The sequence below is a fragment of the Notamacropus eugenii genome, chromosome 5, assembly GCF_028372415.1.
Source record: "Notamacropus eugenii isolate mMacEug1 chromosome 5, mMacEug1.pri_v2, whole genome shotgun sequence".
Lineage (NCBI taxonomy): Eukaryota > Metazoa > Chordata > Mammalia > Diprotodontia > Macropodidae > Notamacropus > Notamacropus eugenii.
The window spans coordinates 238,682,399-238,693,967 of NC_092876.1; the positions used below are offsets into that span (position 1 = coordinate 238,682,399).

General features: G+C 41.0%; 1 protein-coding gene across 2 annotated transcripts; it reads left to right on the plus strand.

Moving 5' to 3' along the window:
- Nucleotides 1–4,612: 4,612 nt before the first annotated feature.
- On the plus strand, nt 4,613–7,733 carry HOXD8 (homeobox D8). Of its 2 annotated transcripts, none has more exons than XM_072612402.1 (2): nt 4,613–5,797; nt 6,245–7,733. In XM_072612402.1, the coding sequence occupies exons 1-2, from the start codon at nt 5,167–5,169 to the stop codon at nt 6,535–6,537; spliced, it is 924 nt and encodes a 307-aa protein (XP_072468503.1). In that variant the 5' UTR covers nt 4,613–5,166; the 3' UTR covers nt 6,538–7,733. The 2 variants fall into 2 exon arrangements, with proteins under 2 accessions (XP_072468503.1, XP_072468502.1); XM_072612401.1 differs by having other exon boundaries at nt 4,614–5,797; nt 6,242–7,733.
- Nucleotides 7,734–11,569: the final 3,836 nt, after the last annotated feature.

Consider the following 11,569-nt stretch of genomic DNA (forward strand, 5'->3'; position numbering starts at 1 on the left):
AACACACAGACACACACAGACGCAAACACACAAGTTCCAAATTGACCTTTTCTGGATAAAAAAAAATGGTCAAGTCTCTCCTACTCAGCTTCTCAGTTACCCACCCCCTCCACCAGCCTCAGTGTGTGTTTAGCCCCTAGTTCCGCCATGCTCTGATGGCGTTATTCAGTTGGCTAAAATGAAGTTCATTGTAAAAAAGGTTTTGTTCAGAATTGAGCCCATTGAATGGAAGAGGCCAAAAGTGCCAGGGCGTAAGTCTCCAGTTTCGCTTATTTCCAACATGAAGAGAATCTTTCTGAAATCTTGAGGGTCATGATGTTTCTTACTTCTTGGAAAAAGAAAAAGAAAAAAATAATAATTAAAGAAAAAAGGGGTAAAAGCCAAGGCCCAGAGGGCAGCAAAAGGTGTTGCCTTGTATCCCCCATTCATTGTCAATCCTATACCTATAATTCTTTTAAAACAGGAAGAACCAAGGTATAATAAAGCCATTGAGATGGCTAGACGTCTGGACCTAATGAGTTTACGATATGCCTGGCGCTTTGCTTTGAGACCATCTTATTTTGATGTTTGTGTTTGTTAGAGAGGAAGAAGAAATGCAGACAAAACTAGGTCTTAAAATTCAGACAATAAAATATAAATAAGTCAGAATTGGATGAGGATAGCACAACTTAAGGAAAGCTGATGTTGAGGTGTGCGCACTTACAAAAAAACTAAAGAAGGATAAAATAAAGGTGGAGGAAACTGGAGATTTAAAAAAAATAAGTTTATTGCTAAGTGTATACCACCAGGAGTTCCTATATTTTTGACAACTGCCACCATGCTGCGGTACATTTAAATCTAACACATCTCCAGTCATTTCAAAGATGTAGCCCTAATGTGAACTTGATTTTTCATTTGTCCTTGTTTTAAAATTAAGGCCAGCTAGTCCAGCTATTTGGATAGCTGAAGGTACAGTCTTCTGCCTCTAGAAATATCGTGTCCATAATTTGGATTCTCCTCCATTAAAATGCCCTAAATACATTGATATCCATTAGGCTTTCACCCTGATTAAGGAGAAAATGTTTAAACTAGTAGAAAACATTGAAGCTTGTGACAGCTTTTGTTCTTCAAGTCCAAGAACTGCATAGAATTTCAATTCCATCTGTGCCTTTTGGAATTATTACAAAAACCGTATTGCTATGCATTTTAATCCAAACATACAAATGGGAGAATGGAGCTGTTCAGCTGTTCTGTTCATCAGTCCTATATTGGGGGGGGGGGGGTGTTTTAAATCTAGCTTAAAGGGCAAGGAATTCTTCAGCAAAAGAGATTCAAGGAAGTAAAATAATGAGAATCAAAATAGCAGAGTTCATTATTCACCACCATTAGTAACAATAGTCTCATAAGGGAAAATGTTAAGATTTTTTTTACTTTGTTTATAATTAGTGGTAGTTCTCAGCCTCTTCTCTTGAAAAAAACACTCATCAAACAGTACTTATGAAAATTGTGGATTTATTTTTAAAATTAAACATAGTTGATGAGTGTGCTAGAAAAGGATAGCAGGGCCAGCATTGGATGAGAAACTTTAATACCTGCAAGGACCGTGTCAGAGCTTTGGATAAAGTGTGAGCCCAGATCAATCTCCAATCAGTCCCTCCTAATTTTGAATTAGTTCTCTGTTTACTTCACTTTACTTGTTCAGAAGCAAAGGGACAAGCCATTATCAACCAAGCCTCACTGAGGAAGAGGGAGGGAAAAAGGGGGGGGCGGAAGTGAAAAGAGAGAGAGGGAGAGAGAGAGAATTTTAAATTGGCTTAAACGAATAAAGATCAAGGTGAATTTGGGCTGATATAGATTTCATTTGGCCACTAGAGGGCGCTGTTGCTCCACTTTCCGAACTCATAAAGCTTCGGGATCCTGCCCAGAATCATTTTTATTAAAAGTATTTACAATGCTCTTTCAATCCCAAATTAGGATGACTTTAACAAAAAAAAAAAAAATACAAAAGGCACTGTTAAATCCTTCATCCAGATTTGTGTGAAATGAAATTTTGGCTCAGTCAATATTTCTTAAAAGTTGGAAATTGCATCGCTGAAACTATAAAACATTTGAACATATTTTGTCAAAACAGAAATGTGCAAAACAAGATACCTTTACTTACAAAGTTAATATGACTGTATTCTATTCTGACTATAAATAGAATTATTTTTTTAAATATGCTCCCAGTATTTTTTCTGATAGAAATGTAAATTAAAATCTTGAAATGTTTTCTGAATTAGGCCTGATTACATAGAAACGAATTCTCTGGGGTTCCAGTTCAGTTCCCAGAAACTCCACAGACCTGGAAAGTACCAAAATGCAACACTTCCATCGTGTATGCCTTTAATTTAATTTGGACACATTGACCCATTATGAGGTTTAAAAATACACACACACACACACACACACACACACACACACACACAGCTAAATAGACCTGAAAAAATAGACAGCTGATTTTCTAAGTCCTTTCATTTTAATTAAAAATTATTTCAGAATTTGTTTTCCTGGAAAAAAATTTACAAATTGGTAAATGTTAGAATCAGGCTTTAGAATTTTCAGTGTTCATTGGAAATAAATAATTACTGCTCAAAATTAAATCTCTCTTCTTTAATACTAATAAAATCCATCAAATTTATTTACAACTTGTGCATTCATACAATATCAGTCTAGATAAAAACTTCAGAAGTACATAATTAGAACAACCCAAATTAAGCTTTTTCTATAATCTTGAAGATTTTTTTTTTCTATTTGAAAAGTATAGAATCAAATATTCCAGAAATTACTTTCAGACCATGCTAGCGGTGTGGACCAGCACAAAAGGAGCGTCTATACAGTTGGAAATAACTTTCCTTAAGTCAATTTGGAATCGTCTCCTGTTTTAAAAATCACATTTCTTCTTTAGTTTGCAATAGTTCCTGAATGCATTTTAGGTTAAACTGGAAACTCTTCCGTGGTGGGTTTTGTGAGTCTTGGATTTCTGTTCAAAAGGCCGGTCAGCATGAAGCGCTTACAACATAAATTTATACCGCAGAAAAAATTTGCTTGGTAACCTAGACAAACTGGGGGGGGGGGGGGGGGGGAGGAGGAAAAGGGGGGGAACACCCATTACATTTATTGGACATTTTAAAAAGGGGAAGAGAGAAAAAGAAGAGAGAGGTGGGTGGAGAAGGAGGTTGACTGTAATGCGAATCAGCTTTGGAGTGTGTTTTCTGGAATCATAAATATTTTTGCGGATTCACACCAGACTTCGCCACATGGCCCAAGCTGCTTCTCCTTACAGCCTAGATCACAGCCCAGACTTCTTTCTAACTCTCTTTCTTTCCTTCATTCCTTCCTTCTTTCTTCCCTCCTTCCCTCCCTCCCTCCCTCCCTCCTTCCTTCCTTCCTTCTTTCCTTCCTTCCTTCTTTCTTTCAAAGAAATCCACATACTTATGCCTTTATATCCAGCACATCAAAGACTTCCGAAGAACTAAAATTTTAGATAAATGGGAGACTCCTTGGAGCAAATTGGAATTAGTGGGATCCTAAACACAGGGACCCTAATCCCTTTTGTTTCCAGAACTTTATCACACCATTCTGTTTTACATGGAGGCGACTTGGGGGAGGCTTTAGGCACCCTACCCAGCGTGAAACAAAGCCTAGCTTTGCTAGACCTCTGCACTTGAGCCGATTGAGAGCAGCGTGTCCGCTTCCTGGAGAATTACCAACAAGCTGGAATGTGAGTTCTTTTCCTCTTCTCAGAACATTTATTTCTTATTTTCTATTCCATCCTCAAGCAATGCTAATTTCTCACCCACACATTTTTCTCTCCTCCCCCCGCCCCTTGCCAGGAGAATGACGTCCACCAAGGGTGAAATGATGGAAAGTATATTCATAGGCATGATTTCCATTAAATATCAATTAACCTGAGAGCTTCAGCCATGCATGCAATGCGTCAAGGGTAAATGTACATCTCATTTCCAAACGACCTGCTGGGCTGGAAAATAGTTTTGATTCGCTTTGATAACACCCAGGATTTTAGACTGCTTGTGTGAATTTTAATGAAACTACTTCTAAATTTCCAAGCAGAAACGCATGTCCAGAGGATACAGTGTGCCCCTTCCCTCGGATACATTGGTTTCTGGCCTATGTGCTGGGTTATTTTGTACACATTTACAGCAGTGCAAAATAAACAGAGGGTTCTCAATGGCGTGTTCCGAGAGTTCAGGGGACAGTTTACTTTGCGCCCTCTGGGAGTGACCTACTCGCTCTCCCAAGTGTAAGGCTCTGCCTTTCCCCCTTCTCCAGCCTCTGGGACTTGCCATTCCCATCCCATCAGGGAGGGACAATAAGCCCTTGGCAGTGCAGCTTTATGGGCCCCCTTTAAGGCCGGCGGAGGTATCCCTTCGTAGCGAGTGAGCTGTCCCGTTGAGCTTCAGTGGCCTTCTCTCGAAACCACTGGATCACTCCGCGATGATTATCTCGGCCCCCATCTCTCTGCCTCTCCGCTCAGTGGCGTTGTGCAAAAATGCTTTGCTAGAGCGCACAGAGGCGGCAGCCGCGGTGGCGGCGGGGGTTGTGGGAGGGGAAAGCGGGGGGGTTATGTGAGGGAGGAGGTGAGGGGTGGCGGTGAAAGTTTTTTCTTTTTTTTTCTTTTGCCTCCGGTGCGGTAAATGTAAACTGAAGCCAAAGATTCCCCTCTGCGCTTAGGTGCACTTTTTTTTTCCTGGTACGCTCAGGGCCGCCTTGTGCCTAATAGGAAACAGTGGAGGCAGCGGGGCAGGTCACCCGGGGCGCCGCCGATTATATTGCAGCCCCGGCCGCGGCGCGCGGAGAGGCAGAGCGAGTGGCGCGCGGGGCAGAGCCAGGAGGGCGCGCGGGGGCTGGGCGCAGCCGGGCGGCGCGCGGGGGCCCAGACGCAGAGAGCGAAGGCGAAAGCCACAGCGGCGCGCGGCGGCGGGGTCATGAGCGCCCAGGCTTAGGGCCCTCAGGCTCCCCGGCCCTCGGAGGTGGCAGCGACGTAGCGGCGGCGGCGGCGGCGGCAGCATAAGAGGCACTCGGCCGCTCCCTCGCGCCTCCTCCCGCGCGCTCTCCCTTCCCTGCTCGGGGCTGCCCTCTCGCGCCGTCGTCGCCGCCGCCCAGCCCCAGCGCGCGCCGCTCGCCCCGATGAGCTCCTACTTTGTGAACCCGCTGTACTCCAAGTACAAGGCGGCGGCCGCGGCGGCGGCGGCGGCGGCGGCGGCGGCGGGCGAAGCCATCAATCCCACTTACTACGACTGTCACTTTGCACCCGATGTCAGCGGCCGCCACGCCGCCGCCGCCGCCGCCGCCCTGCAGCTGTATAGTAACAGCGCCGCCGGCTTCCAGCACCACCACCACCACCACCACCACCACCAGCCGCAGCAGCCGCCCCAGCAGCAGCCGCAGCAGCAGCCTCACCCGGGATCCGCTAGCGGAGGGGGCGGCGGCGGCGGGGGCCCGGACTATTACCATCCCGCCGGGGGGAGTCCGGCCTCTGCCTACCAGCCGGCCCCCCCCCCTCCTCCACATCCTCCTCCTCCGCCTCCTCCTCCGCCGCCGCCTCCCCCCTGCAGTGGGATTGCCTGTCACGGGGAGCCCGCTAAGTTTTACGGATACGATAACTTACAGAGACAGCCGATTTTTACGACCCAGCAAGAGGCCGAGCTGGTACAATATCCTGACTGTAAATCGTCCAGTGGTAATATTGGCGAGGACCCAGACCACTTAAATCAGAGCTCGTCTCCTTCTCAAATGTTTCCCTGGATGAGACCACAAGGTTGGGATTCAGTTTAAAAAAGGGAAAGAGTGAGAGAAAGAGAGGAAAAATTTGCTTCCATATCACGTTTTAGCTTTAAACTCCTTTTCCCTTCCTTGCCTTTTTTCTTGCCGTAACCGCAATGATTTTGGTTATAAAGTAATACAGTGTATATATGCATGTATGTATATATGTATGTATACACAGCCATATGCACATATGTAAATAGAATAGTGTAAGGATACAGCTGCCAAAATAACTTGTGTATACTTTCTTCCCCCTACACACACACACACACACACACACACACACACACACACACCTATTTATTATAGATCTGGAACATAGCAATATAGGTGTTTCCCTCATATATACGATAAATCTTCTACCCACATGCAGAGGCACCAATAAACTGTGCTTTTAAAAACTGTTTTTTTTTTCCCTTTTTTTGTTTGTTTTAATCAGCAGCTCCTGGTAGGAGGAGAGGAAGACAAACGTACAGTCGTTTCCAAACGCTAGAGCTGGAAAAGGAATTCCTTTTTAACCCTTATCTGACCAGGAAGAGAAGGATTGAGGTTTCCCACGCTCTAGGACTCACCGAGAGGCAGGTAAAGATATGGTTTCAGAACAGGAGAATGAAATGGAAAAAAGAGAACAACAAGGACAAATTTCCAGTTTCCAGACAGGAGGGGAAGGAAGGGGAAACAAAAAAAGAAGCACACGATCTGGAAGAGGATAGAGCTGAGGGCCAGACAAATTAACTTATGCCTTTAAAAATTTACCGTAGACTATTAAAAATAATGATCAACATATGCTGGTGAATGCCACCTGTTTTCTTTATTGTAAAGGATTCTACCTGTATTTCAAGCTACCATAATGTCACTGCTCTTGATGTTTCTGTGCTTTGAGAGATGTTTGAGTTAAAAAAAAAAAATCAGGCAGAGCACAGAAATAATTCAGCTGCTTTTTTTTTTGTGGAAATTTGATACCGACTTTTTAGCAATATTTTTAAATTGTAATTTTTAATATCTAAGCTGGTGATTCGCCTCAACAACATAAACTTCCTAATGATAAGCACGAATAGTTGAACTTAAAATGCTTTATTAATCGAAACAAGTGCACTTGAACATTTTAAAACTTTTTTTTCTTGTGGTGAGTAAATTAAAAGAAATCTATTAGTTTTTTTGAAGAAATTATGTCAGCAGAATATTTACTTTATATTATTTGATTAAAATAAATGTAAATGTTTTATTTATGTTTTTTTTCCCTTATCGCTTTTGTAATGAATGGCTTTGGTGCCTTTTGTTTACTCCTAAAGATTCCTTTTTGGCATTTTTATATATGTAATATCTCGGGGAAAAGTTTGGGCCAAATATCTTAAAAGCACAATATAGTTGCAAAAGTACACTCTATATATAGTCTTAGGACTTGCAAAAGCACTTAAGTTTATGGAAACTGTACCAGTGACTAAAGTTTTACTGCAATGTCAAAGTTGACAATTAATCTTTTGTTAAAGTCCTTGCAAATTATGGCAACTAAGTCATCTAATGAATGAATACTTGAAAAGCAAATGATATCATTCTTGATCACTATTCACGCCGAGTCAGTTGCTTGGTCAAATACTGCTTATTTCTCAATTTTCCTTCTACTTTCAGTTTGAACCACTGTTGTAATTTCCTTAAGTCACTTATTCGTACCGACTCCATGGTTTTTCTTTGTTTATAGAGTAGGTGCCATATTTATTTGTATTACCTGCACTCTGTTCATGAGATCATGTTGAGCCAACTGAAAACTACGTCTCCACTTGTGTTGGCTGGTACGTCTTCATGTTTCATCCATGAAAACAATGGCTCCACTTATTTGAAATGAACACTGTGAGCAAACATCTAAAATGCTTGTGTAACAGCCGCTAATAGAACATATCTATCCTTTCAATAAAAACAAAACAAAACAGAAAGGATGTCCTTCAGTGAGCTTGTGTCTGTAGCGCCGAAAAGGCTTTCCTATAAGCCACAACGCATCAGCGAAAAGCAAAATTCATTTTGGTCATCCATTTTATTTTTTCACACACGACCCCTGAAAAAAATACAAAGAAGCTTCCAAAAGGATGTTGTCTGATGCCCCTAGTTGTTCTTCTCTCTGTAAGTAATTTTTCTAAGATTCCATGAAAGCTTTGAAATTACCCAAACAATATATTATGAACTGCCTGAGTCAAACCTAAAAGCGTCCTGGGTTCCTGGTTTTACAGGATATAACTAATGAGACCGATACAGGAACTACAACATTCAGTATTACAACATACTGATTCTCTCTCTAAAATAAGTAAAACTACCACTGGCAAAGAAGGAAAGTCATATGGCATTCCTACGCTTACTTTTTCAATAAACCACAGTTTATCTTCATCATTTAAAAATTTTCCCAGTGACTAATTTCCATTGCTTTGGTTCTTAGTATAATCTTCGAATTTGGGAAATCTAGGTTACCCACGGGAAAATGCTTACGTTGACAGCAGATCGGCAAGAGGACATGAGAATCCTAATAGGAAAAAGAGACTGTGGGGTTCATTGACCTAAGCCCAGGAAAAGACAAGTTTAAGTCACAGTCTAACTCTGGCTTAAGAAACATTTGCAGACAGCTGCATACACGTATGATGGATTTATGAGCATTTTTTCCTAACTGTGCCAGATTTTGCTCGATATGATGAAAATGTTTCTCCAACCGAAGAAGCTTTCTGATGAATTTTCACAGATGAGAATTTTTCATAGCTTTCTGTTATGGAGACCCCACTGGCCCAGTATTTAGGAGATTTTGCTTCACATCAGGAAGATGTGAACTTGAATACAATTAGGTCGTTGTATTTAATGATTCTCCCAAAGAGATACAACCTGAAAAAGATGTGATTTAGACCAGCAACTGACTTAGAAAAGGAACCCTGTTAAAAGAGCGCCATTGTTAAATGGAAATGTTTGAAAGGATGTGTTCAGTAATTAATACATCCTCTGAAAACATTCAAAGTTGGACAGGAGGGACTCACTGAAATGGGAAGGAAAGGTCAAAATATACCTATTTTCTAGCAATCCAGGTACTGAATCGAATCTGCCATGCTAAAAAGTGCCTTTACAATCCCCCTCCCCTTCCCTCTCCTATAAAATAGTCTATTTTGACCTCACATGTAAAAATTCCATCGGTGAGCTACTTTGGGGAAATATTGGAATACATATATATGTATGTACACACATATATACATGTCCATGTATTAATATGTACATACAGATACATTTGATAGATACAAGGCAGGTAATTCTATAAATTTGCAGGGAGATCACACTCGTACACAAAGAGACTGAGAGAAATTACACACTCTGCATGTGTGTACATTCATACACACATCACGTTCTTTCTCTTAATACAGAAGGTTGCCCTTGGACATCCACCTACAATCGTATTTCTTTTAGACTCAAAATGACAGGCGTTCAAGAAGCACTTCTAATTGGTTAGAATCTGTAAACATCACAGCACTGCGGCAAGCTGACGAGCAAACATTTTGCTGCAGAAATTTGCATAAACCTTCAGACAATCTCTAACCTACCAAGCAGAACTTAGCAGCATTCAGATATAGTAGTTTCCTATTGGAGCTTTATATAGTAATATTTTATTTGTTTAATCATATCCTATATGATTAACACTATATTTTTAAATGCTATAGATTCAGTTCCATTTAGGATGTCAGGGTGAATGGAAGGGCACAAAGACAGATGGAAAACTTAAAGATCATTAGCTGAAAATCAAATTCAGCAACAGCCACTTTGTAAGGCCTCATGCAATCCAGAATGTTACTTAACACTTTCCAGGAAGAAATGTACAACTGTGGAGAGCTTTTTGGTGGGAGGAATTGCCACCATTATAATCTGAAAACTAGACCGGTGGAAATAAGTGTCTTCTTTTAACAGAAAACACTCAAGTATACCTAACCAATAGCACCAAAGGAAGTGAATGAATTGGTCTTTGAAATTATTTCTCTGAAAATTTTTATAAATGATCATACTCTGGCACTTAGTTGTATCACATATAGTCCAGTGTCAGAGGATTCAAAGGCTTCTTAAGAACCCTTTCCACTTGTTAGAATGATCAAAAGTATTGTTTTTCAAATGGTCTCTGTGTTCTTATGTTGGAGTCCGGTGGCTATTCTCATCACCCTGCCAATGTTCATTGAGTCCTGTGGGTATATAGAAAGGAGAAAGGGAAAAGGTTATTTAATAAATCAATGGCTGAAAATGTAATTACTCCCTCCTCAAGTCCCTTTAGCCAATATAGCCAAGACTGTTAGCTGGTACTCTTTTAAGAGTTGGAGATTTCATGTCTGATGAAAACAAGTCTTTAAATCTTTGTAATACAAGGTCAACCCACTTGTGGACAGGGGAAATGGACACATTTTAGAGGAGTATCTTCATACAAATGTATATTTAAATTGCGTAGATTAATACATTAAAGTTTTTTGGGTATACAAATACAAATGGTGTCTGTGTGCACACCAAGGACACATCTAGCATGGCAGTTTCTATAACTCCATAATAATAATAATACAAGAGAAATCACGCTAGTAGAATTAGGGATGGGAGTGGGAGGAAAAAGCCATATTAGGTGTGAAATATTTCAAGCTAATTTTGAGGAACTGGTTTTTTCTTCTGCTAATGATTAGAGGACTGAATCATGAAATCTAGGCTCAATTTCTCCTACATGAGTGTTATGCACGTGTGTGTATAACATATGCATGTATATGTATTATAGACTTCCTAGATATGGGTATCTGTAAGTATGTTTTCTATTAAGAATCAGAAGGATGTATGCCTTTTGCAGTTAAGGTGAAAGGAATCTCTTTGAGGTTAATTTTTAAAGAACTAATGGTAATTCTCTTTAAAAGGGTGAAAGAGGCTTCTCTCTTTTTTCATTGCAGTGTCATAGGTTTTTCTGTTGATTAATAATGGTGGTGGGGGAGATGGAACTATTTGACTAAAATTAAGTAAGCATGAGACCTTCCTTCAGCAAAGACATCACACACACACACACATACACACACATGCATGCACACTTTTTTTGAGTCAGAGATACCTGTCCATCCTTAAATACTAAGTTGCTTAGGTTGACATGTTTCCTGAGATAAACGCAGAGGTAGGTTTCAGCAGTAGATACTTAATATCTTTTCCTACCCTTTGACCACAATATTAACTTCCCTAGGGATGACCTTATACCCCAATTTTAAAATAAGCTGTTAGAAGAGTTTTGTTCTTTACAGAATTGTGGTTTGAATGAGAATCTAATATGGGGATGTCACTGCTTTTAGTTGAGGGCAATGAGAGTAAACTACTCTCTAGTCTTTCAAGTGGCTTCCTTGCGGTGGGAGGAGGAAAGAGGGACTTAGGCAGAGAAGGGAGGGGGAAATGGCATGGCACGAATTTAATTTCCTCCCTTAGTATCTAGATTGGACGAGCTCAAATCTCTGATTGTGTCTGTGACACATTATCCAACTGGTCAGAAATGCTGGGCCAAACCAAAAAAAAAATCCAACACATTCATACGAAGGGAGGGGTGAAGAGAAGTGAAGGGAAAGGATGGGAAAGGGAAGGAGGAGGAGAAGATAGAGAGATTGAAAGGGAGTGGGAGAGAGAGAGAGAGAGAGAGAGAGAGAGAGAGAGAGAGAGAGAGAGAGAGAGAGAGAGAGAGAGAGAGAGAGAGAACATGGCGTTTGTGAGCTGTATGTGCAAAATCCGCAAGGAATTGCAGTAAATTCCTTTT